Source organism: Gymnoscopelus microlampas (assembly GCF_963454915.1).
Source record: "Gymnoscopelus microlampas genome assembly, chromosome: 1".
NCBI classification, from domain to species: domain Eukaryota; kingdom Metazoa; phylum Chordata; class Actinopteri; order Myctophiformes; family Myctophidae; genus Gymnoscopelus; species Gymnoscopelus microlampas.
Window position 1 is genome coordinate 1,560,784 of NC_139962.1, and position 25,007 is coordinate 1,585,790.

At 41.6% G+C, this 25,007-nt stretch overlaps 1 protein-coding gene across 1 annotated transcript in view; it reads right to left on the minus strand.

Annotated features, from left to right (window-relative positions):
• Positions 1-8,737, minus strand: part of LOC311064551 (tryptophan 5-hydroxylase 1-like) — a gene marked incomplete at its 3' end in the record, with an annotated part of 32,517 nt that extends 23,780 nt beyond the window's left edge. The window contains exon 1 of the mRNA XM_084084415.1: positions 8,631-8,737. Within this exon, the coding sequence (XP_083940541.1) occupies positions 8,631-8,726 (96 nt within the window). The 5' untranslated portion in view covers positions 8,727-8,737. The remainder of the gene's footprint in view (positions 1-8,630) is intronic.
• Positions 8,738-25,007: the final 16,270 nt, after the last annotated feature.

Consider the following 25,007-nt stretch of genomic DNA (forward strand, 5'->3'; position numbering starts at 1 on the left):
GAACTGAAACCATCGCTCCCCAGAACAACAGGTTTGGGGATCTGTTGGGAATAGATTACATGAAACAGGCACCTGCGTCTCAATGTTGGTAAACAAGAGATCCGTCTGAACACACAGTAACCATAGTGACAAATGTCTGAACACACAGTAACCATAGTGACATATGTTTAACACACAGTAACCATAGGGACAGATGTTTAACACACAGTAACCATAGTGACATATGTTTAACACACAGTAACCATAGGGACAGATGTTTGAGCACACAGTAACCATATTGACAGATGTCTGAACACACAGTAACCATATTGACAGATGTCTGAACACACAGTAACCATAGTGACAGATATTTAACACACAGTAACCATAGTGACAGATGTCTGAACACACAGTAACCATAGTGACACTACTGTAGTGTGTTTCTATAGGTAAACACCACACTACTGTAGTGTGTTTCTATAGGTAAACACCACCACACTACTGTAGTGTGTTTCTATAGGTAAACACCACACTACTGTAGTGTGTTTCTATAGGTAAACACCACACTACTGTAGTGTGTTTCTATAGGTAAACACCACACTACTGTGGTTTGTTTCTATAGGTAAACACCACCACACTACTGTAGTGTGTTTCTATAGGTAAACACATAGGCGGCGGGTAATGAAGGCTAGGGTAGGCTAAGCCTTCCCAAATGTTATGCTGGGAAATTCTAGGAATTGTGCAAATTATATATAATATATGTGCGCTGCATTATTTAGTTATTTTTTTGATAATAAATCAGTAAAATCAGGCAAAAATAAGAATTCAACTAGAAAAAGTGCTCCTCGGAGCACAGGTCTCCGCCAGGTCAGGTATGTTATCGTGGCCTCCTGGTGGCGCTATAATAGGCCAATGTGAAAAGGGTGCCATTTATTCTTAGGTCTTGCAAGGCAATCGGACACTGACTGCATTCATGATTTCAGGATTTGATATTTTTTTTAAAATTAGACCTGCTGGTGGCGCTCTAACAGGCCAGTGTTAAAAGGGTAGCATTTGTTCCTCAACATAGTCGGAAGGAGTAATGTAAAGAAATATGTTTTACATAAGTCGGCTATAAAAGGTAGATGTGAAAAATGCAGGGCAAATGTTTTTCCTTGACCTCTAGGGAGTGTGCATACAAAGTTTTACACAGATCGGTGCAGTTATAGGTAAAAACACGAATTGGGCTGTTATAGCGCCACCATGAGGCTGATTAGAAAAATCTCAAGTGGAATTTCTTCCTCGGCCTAATGGGAATGTGCGTGCAAAGTTTCACGGAAATTGCATGCTGTGTTCATGATTTGAGGCCTTTTGTTCAAAACGGAGCACTCCTGCACACTTTGGAAGACATTTTTAGCCCATCAAGATGGAATATGAAAAATCTGAAAGACCCGTTTGGTTTAATGACTATAGAGATACTGTGTACCGATTTGCGTGATGTTTGGACAAAATCTGTAGGAGTACTGTGAAAAAAAATGTTTTGCAAAAAGCGGCCTCCTGGTGGCGCTATAACAGGGCCATGTGAAAAAATTGGGGCAGAGGTTCTGAATTGGCATCTGATTGATTGATGTACTTTATTTAGTAAGACATGAGAACAGTACATGACAGTACATAACAGTACATGGAAGTACAAATTCGCAATACAAGGTCTACTAAAGTGGATAGCTCATTAAGCACTTAGCTTGTTTAAGATGAGATCCCCATGCACACAAATCATGATGACATATAAGAGACAGACAGATATACACACTACTATACATATAAGAGACAGACAGATATACACACTACTGTACATATAAGAGACAGACACATATACACACTACTATACATATAAGAGACACACAGATATACATATACTGTAAGAGACAGACAGATATACACACTACTATACATATAAGAGACAGACACATATACACACTACTATACATATAAGAGACACACAGATATACATATAAGAGACAGACAGATATACACACTACTATACATATAAGAGACAGACACATATACACACTACTATACATATAAGAGACAGACACATATACACACTACTATACATATAAGAGACAGACACATATACACACTACTATACTCTACTACTCTACTAAATATGACCCAATGGTGAAGGTGGTAAGACTTAATGTTGACTGGGCCATTGGATTAGAGATTAATTTTAATTAGAAGAAATTCATAATTTTAAATTTGTACACACCCTGTGAATCTTATAAATCTGAAGATGAATTCCTGCATAGGTTAGCTTTTATTAATTATTTTATTGAGGACAGTGGTTCTACTTGTCATTGGGGACTATAATGCTGACTTGTCTGACTGTAACTCTCTATTTGCAAAACATCTGATAGAGTTCTGTAATGACAGTTGTTTAATTTTATCTAGTAAAGATTTTCTGCCTGACAACAGCTTCACTTATGTAAGTGAAGCATGGCATACAACATCTTGGCTAGATCATTGTTTGTCTACTGCAGATGCTCATGCCTCACTGGATAATATAGAGATTCTGTATGGGTTGGCCACTTCTGATCATATACCCATTGCCATAAAGATTAATGTTGAGAATGTACCCCAGCTGACTGTTACTGGTAGTGCTGTTAACAAAGGGAAGCTGGTGTGGTCAAAACTAACCAAAGAGGACATTGAGAGATATTCTATCCTGTCAGACAATTTTTTGAAAAATACAGAACTGCCCAGGGATTCACTAATGTGTTTAAATGTGAACTGTACAGACCCGCATCATGCTACTGATTTGTGTGCCATGTATGACAATATTGTATCAGTTTTAATTGACTCTAGTGAGCCATTCTGTAAAGTCAATAGCAAGGTTTTTAACCTCAAACCCGGTTGGAATGAGTTTGTGGCTGAGCAACACTCTGAAGCCAGAAAGGCCTTTAAAGTCTGGTCTGAGGCAGGCAGGCCCAGACAGGGGGACTTACTTGATCGTAAAAAAGAAACAAATGCAAAATTTAAGCATGCCCTTCGTTTTATCAAGACAAAGGAGAACACAATGAGGGCAAATTCTCTTGCTAGGAAAATGCAAAAAAGCAATTATGATGACTTCTGGAAAGAGGTCAGGGTCATGAATAATTCTAAAACCTCTTTACCATCTGATATTGAGGGTGTCTGTGGCCAAGAGAAGATTGCTAAAGTGTGGCGGGAAAATTACTGTAATCTTTTTAACTGTGTTAAGAGCAATGCTGTGGTAATTGATAATGTTGATCTATCCCCAAATATGGTAGTCAAATCAGTTGATGTTTCTGATGCCATCAAGCTGCTTGACAACAACAAGGCTTGTGGACTGGACTGTATTACTGCAGAACACCTAAAGTATGCCAGCTCTAGGCTCTGTCCCCGGCTTGCTATGTGTTTCACAGGCCTCATGGTTCATGGTGTTCTTCCTGAATCTATTATGTCTGTTCTGCTGGTGCCTGTCTTGAAAGACAAGGCTGGGAAGCTAAATAGCATGGACAATTACAGACCGATTGCCCTTGCCAGTATATTGTCTAAAATTTTAGAAAGAATTATCCTAACTAGGCTGGAGATGTTTGTTCTCACTACTGATAATCAGTTTGGGTTCAAAAGAAAACATAGCACTGATTTATGTATATATGCCTTAAAGGAGATAGTTGACAAATACAGAATCCAGAATTCTACTGTATTTTTATGCTTTATTGATGCCTCTAGAGCTTTCGATAGAATTAACCATGCAAAGTTATTTATGAAATTGATTGATAGAGGTGTTCCAAGATATTTAGTTAGAATACTGGTCTTTTGGTATGCACGTCAGATGTTTCAGGTAAAATGGGGCAATTGCATTTCTGAACCATTTCATGTCAGTAATGGCGTACGCCAAGGAGGGATTTTATCCCCCGTATTGTTTAATGTTTATATGGATGACCTATCAATACAGCTAAATGGGTGCAACACTGGCTGTCTTGTGGGTGACACTGTTGTCAATCATCTCATGTATGCAGATGATTTGGTTTTATGTAGTCCATACAGTGCTGGCCTTCAACAATTATTGAGGATCTGCACACAGTATGGTAAAGACTTTGACATCAAATATAATGCTAAAAAAAGTAACATCATGATCGTGAGAAGCAGAGAGGACAGGAAAGAATCCTTCCCTGCTTTTCAATTGTGTGAGAGTCCTCTTTTAGTATGTAAGGAAACTAAATACCTTGGTCATGTCCTCACTGATGATTGGATGGACGACAGAGATATCTATAGACAATGTAGAAAAATCTATGGACAGGCCAATATGCTGCTACGGAAATTTTCTATGTGTTCTGTTGATGTTAAGTGCTCACTGTTCAGAGCCTATGTCACACCTCTGTACACGGCTCATCTCAGGTACTCTTACAGGGTGAGGAGTCTGCAGAGGCTCAGAGTGGCGTATAATGATGCCATGAGGTTGTTACTTCACATACCCAGATGGCATAGTGCCAGTCAATTGTTTGTGTCCACTGGTGTGCCTACTTGTGATGCACTTTTAAGACAATTGATGTACACATTTATGTGTCGGCTTGATGTGTCCGTGAACAGCATCATAGAGGCTCTAACCAACCCTATGAGAAGCAGTTATAGATACTCATCCAGGCTTAGAGAGCATTGGCGTAATAGCCTATACACTTTTTAATTGATTGACTTGGCGCTTGACAGCCGCCTTATGAATTGGTGTGAGTGGGGAGGGGAGGGGGGCGGGAGCGCTTGAGTGATGTTTTGTTTTGTTTTGATTTGTATACATTGTATATTTTTACACTGCTGTCTCTTTTTATATTATGTGATGTCTTTTCTTTTTATATGGACGCATGAGTCTGGAATAAAGATTATATATATATACATATAAGAGACAGACAGATATACACACTACTATACATATAAGAGACAGACAGATATACACACTACTATACATATAAGAGACAGACAGATATACACACTACTATACATATAAGAGACAGACAGATATACACACTACTATACATATAAGAGACAGACACATATACACACTACTATACATATAAGAGACAGACACATATACACACTACTATACATATAAGAGACAGACATATATACACACTACTATACATATAAGAGACAGACACATATACACACTACTATACATATAAGAGACAGACACATATACACACTACTATACATATAAGAGACAGACAGATTTACACACTACTACATATAAGAGACAGACAGATATACACACTACTATACATATAAGAGACAGACACATATACACACTACTATACATATAAGAGACAGACAGATTTACACACTACTACATATAAGAGACAGACATATATACACACTACTATACATATAAGAGACAGATAGATATACACACTACTATACATATAAGAGACAGACAGATTTACACACTACTACATATAAGAGACAGACACATATACACACTACTATACATATAAGAGACAGACAGATTTACACACTACTACATATAAGAGACAGACACATATACACACTACTATACATATAAGAGACAGATAGATATACACACTACTATACATATAAGAGACAGATAGATATACACACTACTATACATATAAGAGACAGACACATATACACACTACTATACATATAAGAGACAGACAGATATACATATACTGTAAGAGACAGACAGATATACACACTACTATACATATAAGAGACAGACACATATACACACTACTATACATATAAGAGACAGACAGATATACACACTACTATACATATAAGAGACAGACACATATACACACTACTATACATATAAGAGACAGACAGATATACACACTACTATACATATAAGAGACAGACAGATTTACACACTACTACATATAAGAGACAGACAGATTTACACACTACTACATATAAGAGACAGACAGATATACACACTACTATACATATAAGAGACAGACAGATTTACACACTACTACATATAAGAGACAGACAGATATACACACTACTATACATATAAGAGACAGACAGATTTACACACTACTACATATAAGAGACAGACACATATACACACTACTACATATAAGAGACAGACACATATACACACTACTATACAGAATGTCATACAATCAGTTTACAGGTTACTGGTATGCAGAGTGAAAAATATGTACAAAATAAGAAAGAGAGAGGGGGGGGGGTAGGGGGTAGGTTAGGTTAGTACATGGGGTAGGTTAGGACTTGGATCTAGGGAGTGTGTGTGCACAGTTTGGCTGCGATCAAGCCAGCGGTGCCGGAGATTAGCTGTCCACAGACGGACGGACGGACGGACAGACAGGGGGTAAAACATACTCTCTCGCCATGCCTTTCGGCCTGGCAGAGACAATGATGTGTCCAACATATATATCTATATGACGTACATACTATGCTCCAGGATAGGGGCGTTAGGGTTCATGTGGTTATAATAATCTCATTTGTGGACAGGCAGCTTTAAGGGCTCTGCTGCTGATCCTTGTGGTCGGCCAGAGGATTAACCCCACGCTGACCACCGCTGACCTCATGTATATACAGACATGACTGGACTCTTAATTGCATGAAGAATAAATAAGACGTTGTGATAACGGCTACACATGAAGTGTGGCACTTCATGACGGGCCAAGAGGTTCAGTGTAAAAAAAAAGTCTGTTTGGGGGTGAACTATCCCTTTAATGGGTTAACCGTAGTGGTGGTTCTGCAGGTTGTTGTTTTTTTTCAAATGAATTATTTGTTTTCATGCTGATTATGTTCCTGTTGATCTGAATATCATAAGGTTTAAACCACTTCTGGTCAGACGGGAATGTCATCATTATTCTTATAATAATTGTACTCGTCTAATTGAGGTGTTTTTTTTTTACGTGAAGCATTTCTATTCAGATTGAGCTGTTATTGTGAATATTAGTGTCATGTTATATAATGTCTTTGTAAACACAGTAAGCGTTCACTTAGGGAGGACCTCATGGTGAACTTATAGTAGAATAATATGTGAAAATATGACAATTAATAAATGAATAGGAAAAGAGAGAAAAGAAGTGGAGGTTCAGATGCATCGAAGTCACAGTAGAATATATATGAATATAAAACCACTACGGCAGTGGTTCTCAAACTTTTTCATGTCAAGGACCCCCAAATTGACACTTATTAGCCCGCGGACCCCCATTTCAAAAGATATGCCTCAGGGACCCCCATAAGAGAAGATTTTTACTTCTCTAGCAGTGATTCTCAACATTTTAATTTGAAGGACCCCCAGTTTGACATGCATTAGGGCTACAGACCCCCATTTAATGACATTTCTATCACTTGGACCGCAATTTATATAGTAAAATCTATGTCAATTTAACTCTGAGAGTGTACAAATGGAACCAAATGGACCCGTTAGGGTCCATTTGGTTCCATTTGTACACTCTCAGAGTTACAGACCCATAAGGGTCCATTTGGTGCCTAATCTATCATTTAGCTGGGGACCCCCTGGAACCCCCTCAAGTACCCCTGGGGGTCCCCGGACGCCACTTTGAGAACCAATGCACTATGGTACAACAAGGTGAAGAGTCTTTACCCAATTAAGTCCTGTTTTATACTTCCATAGAGTATCGATCTACAAGCTCACGATGTGTCACATTGAGACAACTCCTGAGCTTGTAGATCTGCAATGTTCTTACACACATTTAGAAATAAGACAAAATAGAAAACTTTAGACAAGACAAATCTTGAAAATATGTGCATATCTTCGAATATATATATTTTTTTATGCGATCATTTTCTACTCAAATATTTGCTTCTGGGGGTCCCTACAGCAAAAATATTTTTAGATGGGGGTCCGTGGCAAAATACATATTATTTTGGGGGTCCTTCACATGAAAGGGTTTCACAACATACATTTTTCAGCAAACTGTTAGGATTTAGAAGACATTTGTAGAATTGGCCTCAGGTCTTAATGAACTGACTGACTGGTTCTCTTCATAACCATAAACAAACTGACCTCTTTGTTCAGATGGTTCTCTTCATAACCATAAACAAACGGACCCCTTTGTTCAGACGGTTCTCTTCATAACCATAAACAAACTGACCTCTTTTTTCAGATGGGTCTCTTTAAAAACATAACCATAAACACACTGACCTCTTTGTTCAGATGGTTCTGTTCATAACCATAAACAAATTGACCTCTCTGTTAAACAAACTGACCTCTTTGTTCAGATGGTTCTCTTCATAACCATAAACAAACTGACCTCTTTTTTCAATGGTTCTCTTTATAAACATAACCATAAACACACTGACCTCTTTGTTCAGATGGTTCTCTTCATAACCATAAACAAACTGACCTCTTTGTTCAGATGGTTCTCTTCATAACCATAAACAAACGGACCTATTTTTCAGATGGTTCTCTTTATAAACATAACCATAAACACACTGACCTCTTTGTTCAGATGGTTCTCTTCCATAACCATAAACAAATTGACCTCTCTGTTAAAATGGTTCTCTTCATAACCATAAACAAACGGACCTCTTTGTTCAGATGGTTCTCCTTATAGACATAACCATAAACAACACACTGACCTCTTTGTTCAGATGGTTCTCCTCATAGACATAACCATAAACAACACACTGACCTCTTTGTTCAGATGGTTCTCCTCATAGACAGTGTTCATGGAGTCAAAGGAGCGTCCTCTGCGAGGCCCCTGGGGGTCTGCCTTGGTGGAGTACATGATGATGATGATGAGTGGATATTAATGTTACAGCTCACAATGTCCTTCCTGTCTGTCTGTCTGTCTGTCTGTCTGTCTGTCTGTCTGTCTGTCTGTCTGTCTGTCTGTCTGTCTGTCTGTCTGTCTGTGTGTGGTGTGGTGTGGTGTGGTGTGGTACGGTAGCTAATCTGTAGGAGTGGAGTCAGTGCCGGGGGTATTTATCCAGCTGAGGGGGGAGGGAGGGAGGGAGGGAGGGAGGGGCAACGGGGGGGGGGGGGGGGGGGGGGGAGGGAGGAGCGGAGGGGGAGGTTATTTAGACAGATGCTAGGTTCATTGTTGACCTGGTGTATCCTATATAGTCAGAGGTGTAAAGTAACTAAGCACATTTACTGAAATACTTCAGTACAATTTTGAGGTATTTTCTTTTACTTATTTACTTGAGCATTTCCAATTGTCAGTACTTCTACTCCAACTACATCTCAGAGACAAATATTATACTTTTACTCCACTTAACTCCACATCTACTTTGATTATTATTACAAAACATACATGAACCACTTCAGCCCTATATATATACATTTCGGCCATTTGAAAATAGCAGATCTACAAGCTCACAATGCGTCGCGATGTGAAGCATCATTTGTAGGAGTAGCTTGTGTTTCAATTCCTAAAGTACTTGAAGCTTTACGACAGAAGAGGATCAGACTCTTTGTATGAAACACAGATTCTTTATATGAAACACAGACCCTCAGGGACGTGCACAGATAGACTCTAGGTGGTGCTAGAGCACCTGCCCTTTGCCCTCTTGACCAGAAGTGCCCTTTTTTTTTCAGTTTACAGCAAATCTTTATGTGATAGGATTTTTCTTTTGACCATAACCACTCGAAACCTAGCATCCCTTTTCTGAGGAGAACTTTAGCCAAAAATAGCCGATCTACAAGCCCACAACGCCTCGCGCTGCGAGGCGTTGTAGATCGGCTATTTGGCAAAGAGGTATAGGTGTAGAGGGAAAAAAGAGCAGACCAAGTAAACAAAAAAAAGAAAGTATAATTTACTTGAGCACCTGCCCCTCAAAATGTCTGTGCACGCCACTGCAGACCCTTGTGAAGTTCTGGTTGAGTTTTCAGACACGGTAAAAGCTAAATGTAATTGATCTTTTGTAACGATGTATCTGTGTGAGAGAGAGTGGTATCACCACACTGACATACCTGAATAATATCAGCATTATATAACAGTGTTATGTACAATTTAGACATTTAGCAGACGCTCTTAATTCAGAGCGACTTACAGTAAGCAAGGACAACACAAGATAATGCATCGAATGCATAGGAATAGTAATCTAATGATAAAGTAATGCATAAGTAAACCAATAATCTAATAATAACTAATACAAGTAAACCAAGAACGTTTCATCAGCCTGTACATTGAAAGTACACACACTATAGGATTATAGGATGCCAGGTCAACTATGACCTGACATCTGTCTACATCAGTGGTTCTCAAACTTTGTCATGTCAAGGACCCCCAAATTGACACTTATTAGCCCGCGGACCCCCATTTGACAAGATAAGCCTGTGACCCCAATAAGAGAAGATTTTTACGGTTCTCTAGCAGTGATTCTCAACCATTTTAATTTCAAGGACCCCCAGTTTGACATGCATTAGGGCTACGGACCCATTTAATGCCATTTAATGGCATTTATATCTCTGGGACCCCAATTTATATAGTAAAATCTATGTCAATTGAACTCTGAGAGTGTACAAATGGAACCAAATGGACCCGTTAGGGTCCATTTGGTTCCATTTGTACACTCTCAGAGTTACAGACCCACAAGGGTCCATTTGGCTCCTATCCATCATTTAGCTGGGGACCCCCTGGAACCCCCTCAAGTACCCCTGGGGGTCCCCGGACCCCACTTTGAGAACCAATGGTCTACATAACATGCTATCTAAGTTACATTTTAGCCTTTGCATATAATGCTGAAAGGTGGTCAAGGCTAGGTCTAGTGCTACGGGCTGAGGTGGAGTCTGAAGACGTGAGTCTTTAGACTACGGCAGAAGATTGGGAGTGAGTCTGCAGTTCTAACTGCAATGGGGGAGTTCATTCCATAGTTTGGGAGCCAGAAGGGAGAAGAGTCTGGGACGTGTAGAGCGTTTGTCCAGGATGTTTTAGCGAAGGTTCTGACAGCTTCACAGGGCAAGGCAGACCCTGACCACCACTATAGCCAAGAGGAGACAGACAAGGACCACCTGTAATCATGCCATGGACCATTAGTGGTCCATGGACCACCACTTGAGAAGCAGTGCACTGTAATGACCTGGTGAACTCGTCATCTGAGGAGATGATGAGTCAATGAAGGAAGTCTGAGGTCAGGACATTCCACAGAAAAGGGAGTTAGAATCTGAAGAAGGGAAAATATCATTGTTATTGTCTCCGCCAGGCCGAAGGCATGGCGAGAGAGTATGTTTTACCCTCCGTCCGTCCGTGTGTGTGTGTGTCCGTGTGTGTGTGTGTGTGTGTGTGTCCGTGTGTGTGTGTGTGTCCGTGTGTCCGTGTGTGTGTGTGTGTCCGTCCGTCCGTCTGTGAACAGCTAATCTCCGACACCGTTGGCCCGCTACGTTATTGTGGCCTCCTGGTGGCGCTATAATAGGCCAATGTGAAAGGGGTGTCATTTCTTCTTAGGCTTTTCATGGCAATCAGAAGACACTGCATTCATGATTTGAGGCTTTTGTTCCAAAAATGTGTTTTGCTAAGATTAGACCTGCTGGTGGCGCTATAACAGGCCAATATGAAAAGGGTGGCATTTCTTCCTCGGCCTAGTGGGAATGTGTGTGTGAAATTTCACGGAAATCGCAAGTAGGGTTCATGATTTGAGGCATTTTGTTCAAAATGGACCAATCCTGCAAACTTTGGAAGCCAACCTTAGCCAATGAGGATAGAATATGGAAAATCGGACAGATCCGTGTTGATCACATGACTATAGAGATAATGTGTACCGATGTTGCATGATGTTTGGATAAAATCTGTAGGAGTAAATGGGTTTTGCACAAATCGGCCTCCTGGTGGCGCTATAACAAGGCTATGTGAGAAATTTGGGGCAGAGGTTCTGAATTGGCATCCAGGGAGTGTGTTTGCACAGTTTCGGAGTGAGCGGGCCAACGGTGTCGGAGATTAGCTGTTCACAGACGGACGGACGGACACACACACACACGGACGGACACACAAACACACACACACACACACACACACGGACACACACACACACACACACACACGGAGGGTAAAACATACTCTCTCGCCATGCCTTCGGCCTCTTTTCCTCTCTCTCTCTCTCTCTCTCTCTCTCTCTCTCTCTCTCTCACACACACAGGCACAGCCTTGACATTACACCTCATTGTGGTAGTGTTGACATGTGAGTGGAAGTATGACACACACACACACACACACACACACACACACACACACACACACACACACACACACACACACACACACACACACACACACACACACACACACACACACACACACACACACACACAGGGCTGTAGATGAGAGCGTGCTGACAGACAGACGGTAGCAAACATTACTTTCCTAAAATAAACCAGAGAGACTGTGACAGCATCCTTCTATAGAATAACTAAAGTAACTAAGTATTATTACTTTTACTCCACTACATCTCAGAGGAACATATTGTCCTTTTTACTCCACTACTACAAGTTATTAAAGCTTTAGTCACAAGCTTGTTTAAATCCTCAATGTATTCCTCAATTGCAGATCTACAAGCTCTCACAACGTTGTGAGACTGACTATTATCCAAAGATACTAAAGACTCATTTGTTTCTCCATCTCCTTTAATGCTGTTTGACCATGTCATTATGAAACAACATATCAATATATACAACTTTTTCATGTCAAGGACCCCCAAATTGACACGTATTAGCCTACGGACCCCCATTTGAAAAGATAAGCCAGGGACCCCCCATAAGAGAAGATTTTTACGGCTCTAGCAGTGATTCTCAACCATTTTAATTTCAAGGACCCCCAGTTTGACATGCATTAGGGCTACGGACCCCCATTAAATGGCATCTCTATCTCTGGCACCCCAATTCATATTGTAAAATCAATGTTAATTTAACTCTGAGAGTGTACAAATGGAACCAAATGGACCCGTTAGGGTCCATTTGGTTCCATTTGTACACTCTCAGAGTTACAGACCCATAAGGGTCCATTTGGTTCCTGTCCATCATTTAGCTGGGGACCCCCTGGAACCCCCTCAAGTACCCCTGGGGGTCCCCGGACCCCACTTTGAGAACCAACGATATACAGCATATCACAACATGCCTTTGATAAGCTGCATATATTGATATGTTGTTTCATTGTCTTGTTGCTCACTTTATTTGCATCTTTCTTTTTCTCTGTTTTAACTTATTTACTCCTTCTCTTCCCTCTGTGTATTCTAACATGCTCTGTGCAGCACTTTGGTTCCACCGTATGGTCGTTGGAAATGTTCTATACAAATAAAGTTTGATTTGATTTGAAATATAAATATATTTTGATTTTGATTATTATTTTGAGTACAATGTTTTTACTGGTAACAGATTGCGATGCTGCTGCTTGTAATTAAAGGGATACTTCACTCTCCAACATGTTTGGGGTCATTTTAACGTCCAATCAGGCTTTAGTGTTTCACTACAGACAGTTTGTAAGTTGTTTGATTCACTATTTAGATATTTGATATTCAAAACTTCAAACATCATTCAAACTCCATCCTTGGTTCTGGTGACTGATATCATCCTTAATCTAACACGTGAGGGGCCCTGATATCATCCTTAATCTAACACGTGAGGGGCCCTGATATCATCCTTAATCTAACACGTGAGGGGCCCTGATATCATCCTTAATCTAACACGTGAGGGGCCCTGATATCATCCTTAATCTAACACGTGAGGGGCCCTGATATCATCCTTAATCTAACACGTGAGGGGCCCTGATATCATCCTTAATCTAACACGTGAGGGGCCCTGATATCATCCTTAATCTAACACGTGAGGGGCCCTGATATCATCCTTAATCTAACACGTGAGGGGCCCTGATATCATCCTTAATCTAACACGTGAGGGGCCCTGATATCATCCTTAATCTAACACGTGAGGGGCCCTGATATCATCCTTAATCTAACACGTGAGGGGCCCTGATATCATCCTTAATCTAACACGTGAGGGGCCCTGATATCATCCTTAATCTAACACTTGAGGGGGCTGCTTCTAAATGTTGCCGCTTTTCTGCGAGTACTTTCTCCCTGCACTGCAGTTCCCCCTCCAGCTTTAGAAGGACAATATCAGTCACCAGAACCAAGGAGGTGTTTTCAATGAATCTATCATGATTATAATATACAATGGGTTTGTATAGGAAGGGGGCGTGTCTGATAAAATGAAAATGAAATATCTAAATAGTGAATCAAACAACGTATAAAGTGTCTGTGAGGTGAAACACTAAAGCCTGAGTAGACGTTTTAAAATGACCTCAAACATGTTAGAAAGTCAGTATTTTTCCCCCAGCAGTGAGCAGGGCATCATAAAGGCGCTAATGACCTTTCCTAACGAGGTGGCTCTTATGAGCAACACTCACTGTTTTTAACGAGCTCCCGCCGTCACTAATTACATCACACGGTAAAACCCATAATGAGGCTTTCCCCACGTGGAAAAGGAAGAGGGTGACTAACGCTCCAAAACCACACGTTCTCACGGATGGAGGGAAGGAGGAAACCTCTGGGAGGGTTAAGAGAGAGGAGAGATGTCGTCACGCCGCGAGCCTGCAGTGATGCATTCTGGGAGCTCTGTGCATGTTCCAGGAAAAATGAATTGTGCACACACACACACATGCACACACACACACACACACACACACACACACGCACGTGTGTGTGTGTGTGTGCGCGCGCGTGCGTGCGTGCGTGCGTACGTGTGTGTGTGTGTGTGTGTGTGTGTGTGTGTGTGTGTGTGTGTGTGTGTGTGTGTGTGTGTGTGTGAAATATACTTAAAGTACCAAAAGTAATAAATACTGTACTCAGTATACAGAATTATACAAGTTTTCAAATGTACAGTATTCACAAGTTTCCCATATGGAGCTTTACTGGGGGAAAAGGGGGCGTGTCAATTGTGGACATCACTTCCTGTTGTCATCACATAACAATAACGTGGGAACATAGCCTGACAGAAATCTAAACGTGTGTCTCATCATCAGTCTGTCTACGAGACACACAGCTGACTCTAACGAATCAATGTTCAATCAATCCATCAATGTTTATTATCAAGAGCTGAAGCCACTGAACAGCCATTGAATCCTCCATGCAGAGATCCATGTGTCAGCCATTCACACTGAAACACTAGACTACTAACCATCACCAGTCTTTCCACCTCGGAGGAAAGCCTGGTCTGCGTTCCAGAAGACAACATATGATCCGGTCTAGACCACGCCTACTGAAAAAAAAAGAAAAGAAAAAAGAAACCTCTTTCCGGATTCTGCCCATCCGGTTTTGCGGTGCCGCTTTGTTTTGGTTCCCCAATGCCTATTTAAATGGAATAGAATTTCCCCGTGGGATAATACCGACACTAAATAGTCTCCGGATAGTGCACGCACATTTACATTTAAAACATAAGCTAAACTATGCCGCATCAAGGATTTTATTAGCACAGACCTGTTTTGGGGTGAAACGTCTTTCCGGTTCTGCCCATCCGGCCACTTTTTCTTTTTTTTACTTCCGCTCCCGACCGGATCATATACCCGATAATGGAAAGCTGCCCAGGCTACTAGACTACAGCTATAGGATCCATTGATGATGAATTAGAATCAGCTGTGAGCAGTGGTGGAAAGTAACCAAGTACATTTACTTAAGTCCTGTACTTAAGTACGATTTTGAGGTCTTTGTACTTTACTTGAGTATTTCCAATTTCCAATACTTTTACTTCTACTCCGCTACATCTCAGAGGCAAATATTGTGCTTTTACTCCACTTTATTTACTTGAAAACTTTAGTTACTATAGTTACTTTTCAGATATAAACTATGATATAATGAAACATACATTAACCCCTTTAGCCCTATTTTATACCTAGGCTGTTTGAAAATAGCAGATCTACAAGCTCACAACGCGTCGCATCGCGACGCGTTGTGAGCTTGTAGATCTGCTATTTTCAAAGATTTAGTACTTTTACTTTTGGTACTTTAAGTACATTTTGATGCCAATACTTCTGTACTTTCACTCAAGTAAATTTAGAATTCCGGAATTTTACTTGTAACAGAGTACTTCTACAGTGCAGTATTGGTACTTTTACTTAAGTAAAATATTTGAGTACTTTATCCACCACTGAGGAGGGAGAGCTGACAGACCATATAGATCATAAGATCTGATTTGTGTCAGCTTGTGTTCACACATTATTATTATTATTGACTGACAGGGATCACTCGCATTAACTGAATGACTGACACCAGGAAGTGATTCCCATGATTCATGGCAAGGCCTCACGGGGACGCTGTGAGCTTGTAGATCTGCTATTTTCAAATAGCCAACACAATACGTTTAAATAGGGCTGGAGTGGTTAATGCGGGTTTTGTAACGATAACCAAACTCTAGAAAGTAACTAGTAATTCATATTGTCAAACAGAGCGTTTGAGAGGCAGCCTCATAGGGCCGACTGGGCCGTCCAGAACACGCCCCCGGGTTCTGTTGCCAGTCAACACGGCCGCTGCCGGTTGTGCGTCACCTGGACCCCCCCCCCCCCCCCCCCCCCCCCATCAAACCCCCATCAACCCCCATCAACCCCCCCTCCTCCCCCCATTAACCCATTAAGACCTGGAACTGTGTCATTTTTAGATTTGAGCTAAAAAAGCATTATTTTACACTTTGGGCTATTCAAAAATAGCAGATCTACAAGCTCATGAAAATATGTGCAAATCTTTGAATATATATATTTTTTTAAAGCGAACATTTTTAACTCAAATCGTTGCTTCTGGGGGGTCCCTGGAACAACCTATTTTGATGGGGGTCGGCGGCAAAATACATATAATTTTGGGGGTCCTTGACATGAAAAAGATTGAGCACCACTGATATAGAAACAAACTGAAACTGATATTTTTTTTTTCAGAAAACTGTTGAGATTTAGGAGACATGTAGAACCGGCTTCAGGTCTCAATGGGTTTAACCGTTAAACCCATTGATATTTTCTGATCCAAACCAATATTTCTACCTGTTACTGGAATAAAAGTGACTCCAGGTTCCCAAACGCAGCTTTGTAAGCAGTAAGGTATGAGTGAGTTATGAGTGGTTCATATACAGTAAGTTATACTTCTAACGAGATGCATCATCATCCTGCATGTGTGTCCTGAACAGAACAGATCAGAACAGAACAGCATCCTGTCTCTAATGAGCTCTGGTTCATTCAGACACGTTACGGTTCACCGCTGGTTCATTCACCAGAGCTTCGTTCCAACAGGGTTTCCAGCTCAGAGCTTCAGTCATCACTAACCAGGTCTCCTGCTGCTCTGTCTGTCATCACTGACCTCTCACTGACGGCTCACAGTTGTTTTACTGAAGCAAACGTAGCAATACGGCAATTAAAAAAAAAGACTCTGGCGGCAGGTAGCGGATATACACATTTTAACCCATTAAGACCTGAGGCCCATTCTAGATAATGTCTTCTAAATCCTACCGGTTTTCTGAAAAACCTGTTGCTTTTATATCGTTGCTGTCGGGCAGAAACCTTGTTGTTTTTCCCCTGTAAATGAATGCCCTGCTTAATCTCCATGAATTCAAGGTTTCATGGGGTGTGTCAATGATAGAAAATAAGATTTTTTTGGGGTGAAATACTCCTTTAATCAATAAAGCCTTGACTGTAAGTTAAGTTTTTTTTACTTATTTTATTCTCTAACTATATTTTAAGTACTTTAGTTACTCAGAGCCTGAGTAAATGTACTCAGTAATGTGTCTCCAAGATGCTTCATCTGATCTGTGTGTCCTGTGATTGACGCCTGTCATCCATCACTGTCTCTTCAGACAGAGTAATGCTGTTTCACAGCCTCTTCCCAGTCAGACATGGCAACCATGCCATGCTCACATGCTTGTTGCATCATCACGTTATCATGCTGTGTGGGAGGAGCCTGTGGTAAATGATCCTGTGAGAACGCAGGTGAGTGGCAGCAAAAAAAAAAAAAAACAATTGCCACGTTGTGATCTTGTAGATCGGCTGTTTTCGCTATTTGTCATAAGATAGAGCTTAAGGGGTTAACCCGATCCTATATGTGCGTGCATGTGAGTGCATGTGAGTGCATGTGAGTGAGTGCATGTTGTTTATATTCTGAACTTGTTTGGATTGAAGCACTGGGACACATGTTGTTTCCTGTGTGCGGGACATCAAAAGCAACTGAAACATATTTGTGCCCCTGTAATGTATTTTATAAATGTGGACTCAAATAAAGACATTGAAATGTGTGAGTTCATGTGTGTGAGTGCATGTGAGTGCATGTGTGTGAGTGCGTGCTTGTGCATTCATATGTGTGCATGAGTGTGCATGCATATGCATGCGTGCAGTGGTGTAAAGTAACTTAAGTACATTTACTCAAGTACTGTACTTAAAGGTAGGGTAAGTGATATTTTTGGTTAAAACAAAAAGTATTTTGTTAAAAGGTTAAAGCACTATATTCTGATAGTAATCATTGCTATAGAGTGTTTGTTCAGTAACAGGAGTCTCCCCGTCTCTCCAGCTCTTTAATAAACAGAAAATACATCTTTGGTAGGTGTCAAAATCTCAGCCAATCAGGAGAAAGGACCCATTTTTAAGCTTAATTTGTATAGTGTTGCAGTTCCAATTGTGTCTGCTCATTTCTTAGTGTCATCACTTCCAATTTCACTTGTTTAATCTGTATCCTGATTGAGTTCTCTGTCCTGGTTGGATAAAATTGGAAATGAAACTGAGACTGAAACGAAAATGCATTTTCTGTTTAATAAAGAGGTGGAGAGACAAGGAGACTCCTTTTACTGAACAAACACTCTATAGCAATGAGTACTATCAGAATATAGAGCTATTTAACACTTATTTTAACCAACGCAAATCACTTACCCTACCTTTAAGTACAATTTTGAGGTACTTTAACTTTACTGGAGCATTTCCAATTGTCAGTACTTTTTTTTTTTTTTATAATTTTTATCCCGCGATTTTTGTAACCCATTTTTTTCACCCGGTGCCAATTTCCTAAGTGATCCTGGGCCCTACACCAGCCCTACACCAGCGCTACACCAGTCCCCCACAGCCTGGGAGGCCAGGGCCGAGCTCATGCTTCCTTCAGTGCATGAGAGCCAACTGACCTTCTTGTCACCTGACAGGGGGGAGTTTCCCTGGTTGGACGTAGCGCGTGGAAGGAACACGTTATTCCAACCAGTTCCCTTCCCCTCCATCAGGCGCCCCGGCTGTCATGGGGAGGCGGTATAGTGACCAGGATTACTACATGTTTTTGTGAGGGTATTAACTACCCTAGGAGACACGGGGAGAACATGCAAACTCCACACAGAGTAGGCCCTTTCGCCAACCCCACCCTGGGTATGGGCGCTGATGACGCGGAGGAGAAGACACGCCCCCAGTGCCCACAGCGTCCCTGGCGGGAATCGAACCCAGGACCTTCTAGCTGTGAGGCGACAGCGCTACCGACTGCGCCACCGTGCCCCTTATTGTCAGTACTTTTACTTCTAATCCACTACATCTCAGAGGCAAATATTATACTTTACTCCACTACAATTATTTGAAAACTTTAGTTACTAGTTACTTTGCATATATAAATGATTACATTATCAAACATACATTAACCACTTTAGCCCTGTTTTACACCTATAATAGCCGATCTACAAAATAGCCAATCTTCTTGTATCACAACAGAGCTATTTAACACTGTTACTGAACAAACACTCTATAGCAATGATTACTATCACAATATAGATTACATTACATTACATTACATTACATTACATTACATTACATTACATTACATTACAGTCATTTATCAGATGCTTTTATCCAAAGCCACTTACAATAAGTGTATTCAACATAGGTACTGTAGGCTACATAGCTACTAATCACCAGAAGTCTCAAGTGCATTCTCTTCTAAAACAAGCAACTAAGAGTATACCTAGCGCTAAGGTAAAAGTGTAATATATCAGCTACCTACTGTATTAAACAGAAGAGACACATAGGAAATCAAATGAGCACGAGCTAAAACAAATAAGTATCAAATAAACAAGATCCAATAAAACAAGAGCTCATACAACTAATTGACAACAAGAAGGCAAGGCGAAGAGGAAGGGTAGTGTTTCCTGAAGAGGTGGGTTTTCAGCCTGCGGTGAAAGATGGGCAGTGACTCTGCTGTCCTGACATCAGTGACTCTGCTGTCCTGACATCAGTGTCTCTACTGTCCTGACATCAGTGTCTCTGCTGTCCTGACATCAGTGTCTCTGCTGTCCTGACATCAGTGTCTCTGCTGTCCTGACATCAGTGTCTCTGCTGTCCTGACATCAGTGTCTCTGCTGTCCTGACATCAGTGACTCTGCTGTCCTGACATCAGTGTCTCTGCTGTCCTGACATCAGTGTCTCTGCTGTCCTGACATCAGTGTCTCTGCTGTCCTGACATCAGTGTCTCTGCTGTCCTGACATCAGTGTCTCTACTGTCCTGACATCAGTGTCTCTACTGTCCTGACATCAGTGACTCTGCTGTCCTGACATCAGTGACTCTGCTGTCCTGACATCAGTGACTCTGCTGTCCTGACATCAGTGTCTCTGCTGTCCTGACATCAGTGGGGAGTTCATTCCATAGATATAGAAACCTAGATACCTCATTGGCCTCTGCAGTTCATTGGAGCGACGTGCTTGATATGGTGGCCGCCATTTCCGGGGGGAACGGGCACTGGCCAATCAGCGCGTTGACTAATGGCCAATCACAGCGCGTTGACTATTGGCCAATCACAGTGCGTCTTTTCCGGGAAAAGACGCGCCCCCACCTTCCTCTGATTGGCCTACCGAACGCCCCCTTCTGTGACGCACACGGAAGTTTCCAGCTGGCCCCCACAAGCATAGAGGAAGCGGAAGTGCGTCCGAGATACACACGCTTCAGAGCCAGAGGAGGCGTCTACCTTTATATGTCTATGGTTCATTCCACCACTGTGGGGCCAGAACACTTACCTTACCTTTAGTAACAGTGTAATAACAATTAATGGCAGCACATCGTTAAGCTGCACCAAGACAACAGCATTAATTAATGAACTGATGACATGGAGGACAGCAGCCTGATTACATTAGATTAAGTAGAAGGTGGATCAAGGCTGTGAAGCCAAGCAGAGCTCATAAGCCGATACACACACACACACACACACACACACACACACACACACACACACACACACACACACACACACACACACACACACACACACACACACACACACACACACACACACACACACACACACACACACACACACACACACACACACACAGTAAACCCTGATAGACGTAAACAGATATTCGGAGGTACAATGATTACAAGTGGCTAATTCCAGTGGTGGAAAGTAACTAAGTACATTTATTCAAGTACTGTACTTACAGTAAGTACAATTTTGAGGTATTTACTTTACTGGAGTATTTCCAATTTGTAATACTTTTACTTCTACTCCATTACATCTCAGAGGCAAATATTCTACTTTTACTCGACTATAAAGAAAAACCTCACATGGATGCACCTGGGACGTATCATCAGTGTTGTAGCCTGGGACGTATCATCAGTGTTGTAGCCTGGGACGTATCATCAGTGTTGTAGCCTGGGACGTATCATCAGTGTTGTAGCCTGGGACGTATCATCAGTGTTGTAGCCTGGGACGTATCATCAGTGTTGTAGCCTGGGACGTATCATCAGTGTTGTAGTCTGGGTCGTATCATCAGTGTTGTAGTCTGGGTCATATCATCAGTGTTGTAGTCTGGGACGTATCATCAGTGTTGTAGTCTGGGACGTATCATCAGTGTTGTAGTCTGGGACGTATCATCAGTGTTGTAGTCTGGGACGTATCATCAGTGTTGTAGTCTGGGACGTATCATCAGTGTTGTAGTCTGGGACGTATCATCAGTGTTGTAGTCTGGAGGACGTATCATCAGTGTTGTAGTCTGGGACGTATCATCAGTGTTGTAGCCTGGGACGTATCATCAGTGTTGTAGTCTGGGACGTATCATCAGTGTTGTAGTCTGGGACGTATCATCAGTGTTGTAGTCTGGGACGTATCATCAGTGTTGTAGTCTGGAGGACGTATCATCAGTGTTGTAGTCTGGAGGACGTATCATCAGTGTTGTAGTCTGGAGGACGTATCATCAGTGTTGTAGTCTGGGTCATATCATCAGTGTTGTAGTCTGGAGGACGTATCATCAGTGTTGTAGTCTGGGACGTATCATCAGTGTTGTAGTCTGGGACGTATCATCAGTGTTGTAGCCTGGGACGTATCATCAGTGTTGTAGTCTGGAGGACGTATCATCAGTGTTGTAGTCTGGGACGTATCATCAGTGTTGTAGTCTGGGACGTATCATCAGTGTTGTAGTCTGGAGGACGTATCATCAGTGTTGTAGTCTGGGACGTATCATCAGTGTTGTAGCCTGGGACGTATCATCAGTGTTGTAGTCTGGGACGTATCATCAGTGTTGTAGCCTGGGTCGTATCATCAGTGTTGTAGTCTGGGACGTATCATCAGTGTTGTAGTCTGGGACGTATCATCAGTGTTGTAGTCTGGAGGACGTATCATCAGTGTTGTAGTCTGGGACGTATCATCAGTGTTGTAGCCTGGGACGTATCATCAGTGTTGTAGTCTGGGACGTATCATCAGTGTTGTAGTCTGGAGGACGTATCATCAGTGTTGTAGCCTGGGACGTATCATCAGTGTTGTAGTCTGGGACGTATCATCAGTGTTGTAGCCTGGTTCGTATCATCAGTGTTGTAGTCTGGGACGTATCATCAGTGTTGTAGCCTGGGACGTATCATCAGTGTTGTAGCCTGGGACGTATCATCAGTGTTGTAGCCTGGGTCGTATCATCAGTGTTGTAGCCTGGGACGTATCATCAGTGTTGTAGTCTGGAGGACGTATCATCAGTGTTGTAGTCTGGGACGTATCATCAGTGTTGTAGTCTGGAGGACGTATCATCAGTGTTGTAGTCTGGGACGTATCATCAGTGTTGTAGTCTGGAGGACGTATCATCAGTGTTGTAGCCTGGAGGACGTATCATCAGTGTTGTAGTCTGGGACGTATCATCAGTGTTGTAGTCTGGAGGACGTATCATCAGTGTTGTAGTCTGGGACGTATCATCAGTGTTGTAGTCTGGGACGTATCATCAGTGTTGTAGCCTGGAGGACGTATCATCAGTGTTGTAGTCTGGAGGACGTATCATCAGTGTTGTAGTCTGGAGGACGTATCATCAGTGTTGTAGTCTGGGACGTATCATCAGTGTTGTAGTCTGGGACGTATCATCAGTGTTGTAGCCTGGAGGACGTATCATCAGTGTTGTAGTCTGGAGGACGTATCATCAGTGTTGTAGCCTGGGACGTATCATCAGTGTTGTAGTCTGGAGGACGTATCATCAGTGTTGTAGTCTGGGACGTATCATCAGTGTTGTAGTCTGGAGGACGTATCATCAGTGTTGTAGCCTGGAGGACGTATCATCAGTGTTGTAGTCTGGGACGTATCATCAGTGTTGTAGTCTGGAGGACGTATCATCAGTGTTGTAGCCTGGGGTTGACGGGTGTTTCGGGTCTCGCAACAACATACACCCTCGCCCAGGTGACCAAGCCGGGGTTGATCAAGGCCCGACTTACGTCCCAGTAGCTACTGTACCCACGGTCAGTCCTCTGAGGGAAAGACAGGGCCACTTAGTCCGCTTCTCTGGAACTACTCTGCCCTCACCGGGGGAGAGGGGAGGCTCTGTCACGTGAAGGGACTAGGGTCTGTGGATGGCCTCCTGGCAACTTTGTCTGTCTTTGGTACCGTTGTGTAAATCATGCCTGTAAATCTCTGGAAGAAAACCTATGGTTCCTCAGTGAAGCTATAGAGTGAGGAACCGGTCTTCTTGGGTTGTTGTCTTCCTTTGACTTCACGCAAAATGGCGTAGAAAAAAAAAAAAGATTTTTGATGCCATGACCTACGGTTCAAGAGTTATAGGCCAAAAAGTGAATCGTTTTTTTATGGATATTGATATGGATAATTGTATGTAATTGTATTATTATTATTATTATTATTATTATTATTATTATTATTATTATTATTATTATTATTATCATTATCATTATCAACAACTTTAAATTGCCTGAGATGTACTCCTAAAAGGTTTTTGGGGGAACAATTTTATTTTTTGGCCTCCACACTTAGTGATTTTTTTGGATTTAATTTCGTTTCGGTAGTGACACAATGGTGTCACTACCGAAACGAAAAAAAAATTACTAAGTCCAGAGGTCGATGAATGTTTGGGACCAAAAAAAAAGTCACTACCAATCAACTTTAAATTGCCTGAAACGTACTCCTAACAGGTTTTTGGGGGAACAATTTTTTTTTGGCCTCCACACTTAGTGATTTTTTCGGATTTAACTTCGTTTCGGTAGTGACACAATGGTGTCACTACCGAAACGAAACAAAAATGACTAAGTCCAGAGCTCGATGAATGTTGGGGACCAAAAAAAAAGTCACTACCAATCAGCTTTAAATTGCCTGAAACGTACTCCTAACAGGTTTTTGGGGGAACAATTTTTTTTTTTGGCCTCCACACTTAGTGATTTTTTCGGATTTAACTTTGTTTCGGTAGTGACACAATGGTGTCACTACCGAAACGAAAAAAAAAATGACTAAGTCCAGAGCTCGTTGAATGTTAGGGACCAAAAAAAAAGTCACTACCAATCAACTCTAAATTGCCTGGATTGTACACCTAACAGGTTTTTGGGGGAACCATTTTTTTTTTGGCCTCCACACTTTGTGATTTTTTCGGATTTAACTTCGTTTCGGTAGTGACACAATGGTGTCAAACGAAAAAAAAATTACTAAGTCCAGAGCTCGATGAATGTTAGGGACCAAAAGAAAAGTCACTACCAATCAACTTTAAATTGCCTGGATTGTACACCTAACAGGTTTTTGGGAGAACCATTTTTTTTTTGGCCTCCACACTTTGTGATTTTTTCGGATTTAACTTCATTTCGGTAGTGACACAATGGTGTCACTACCGAAACGAAAAAGAAAATTACTA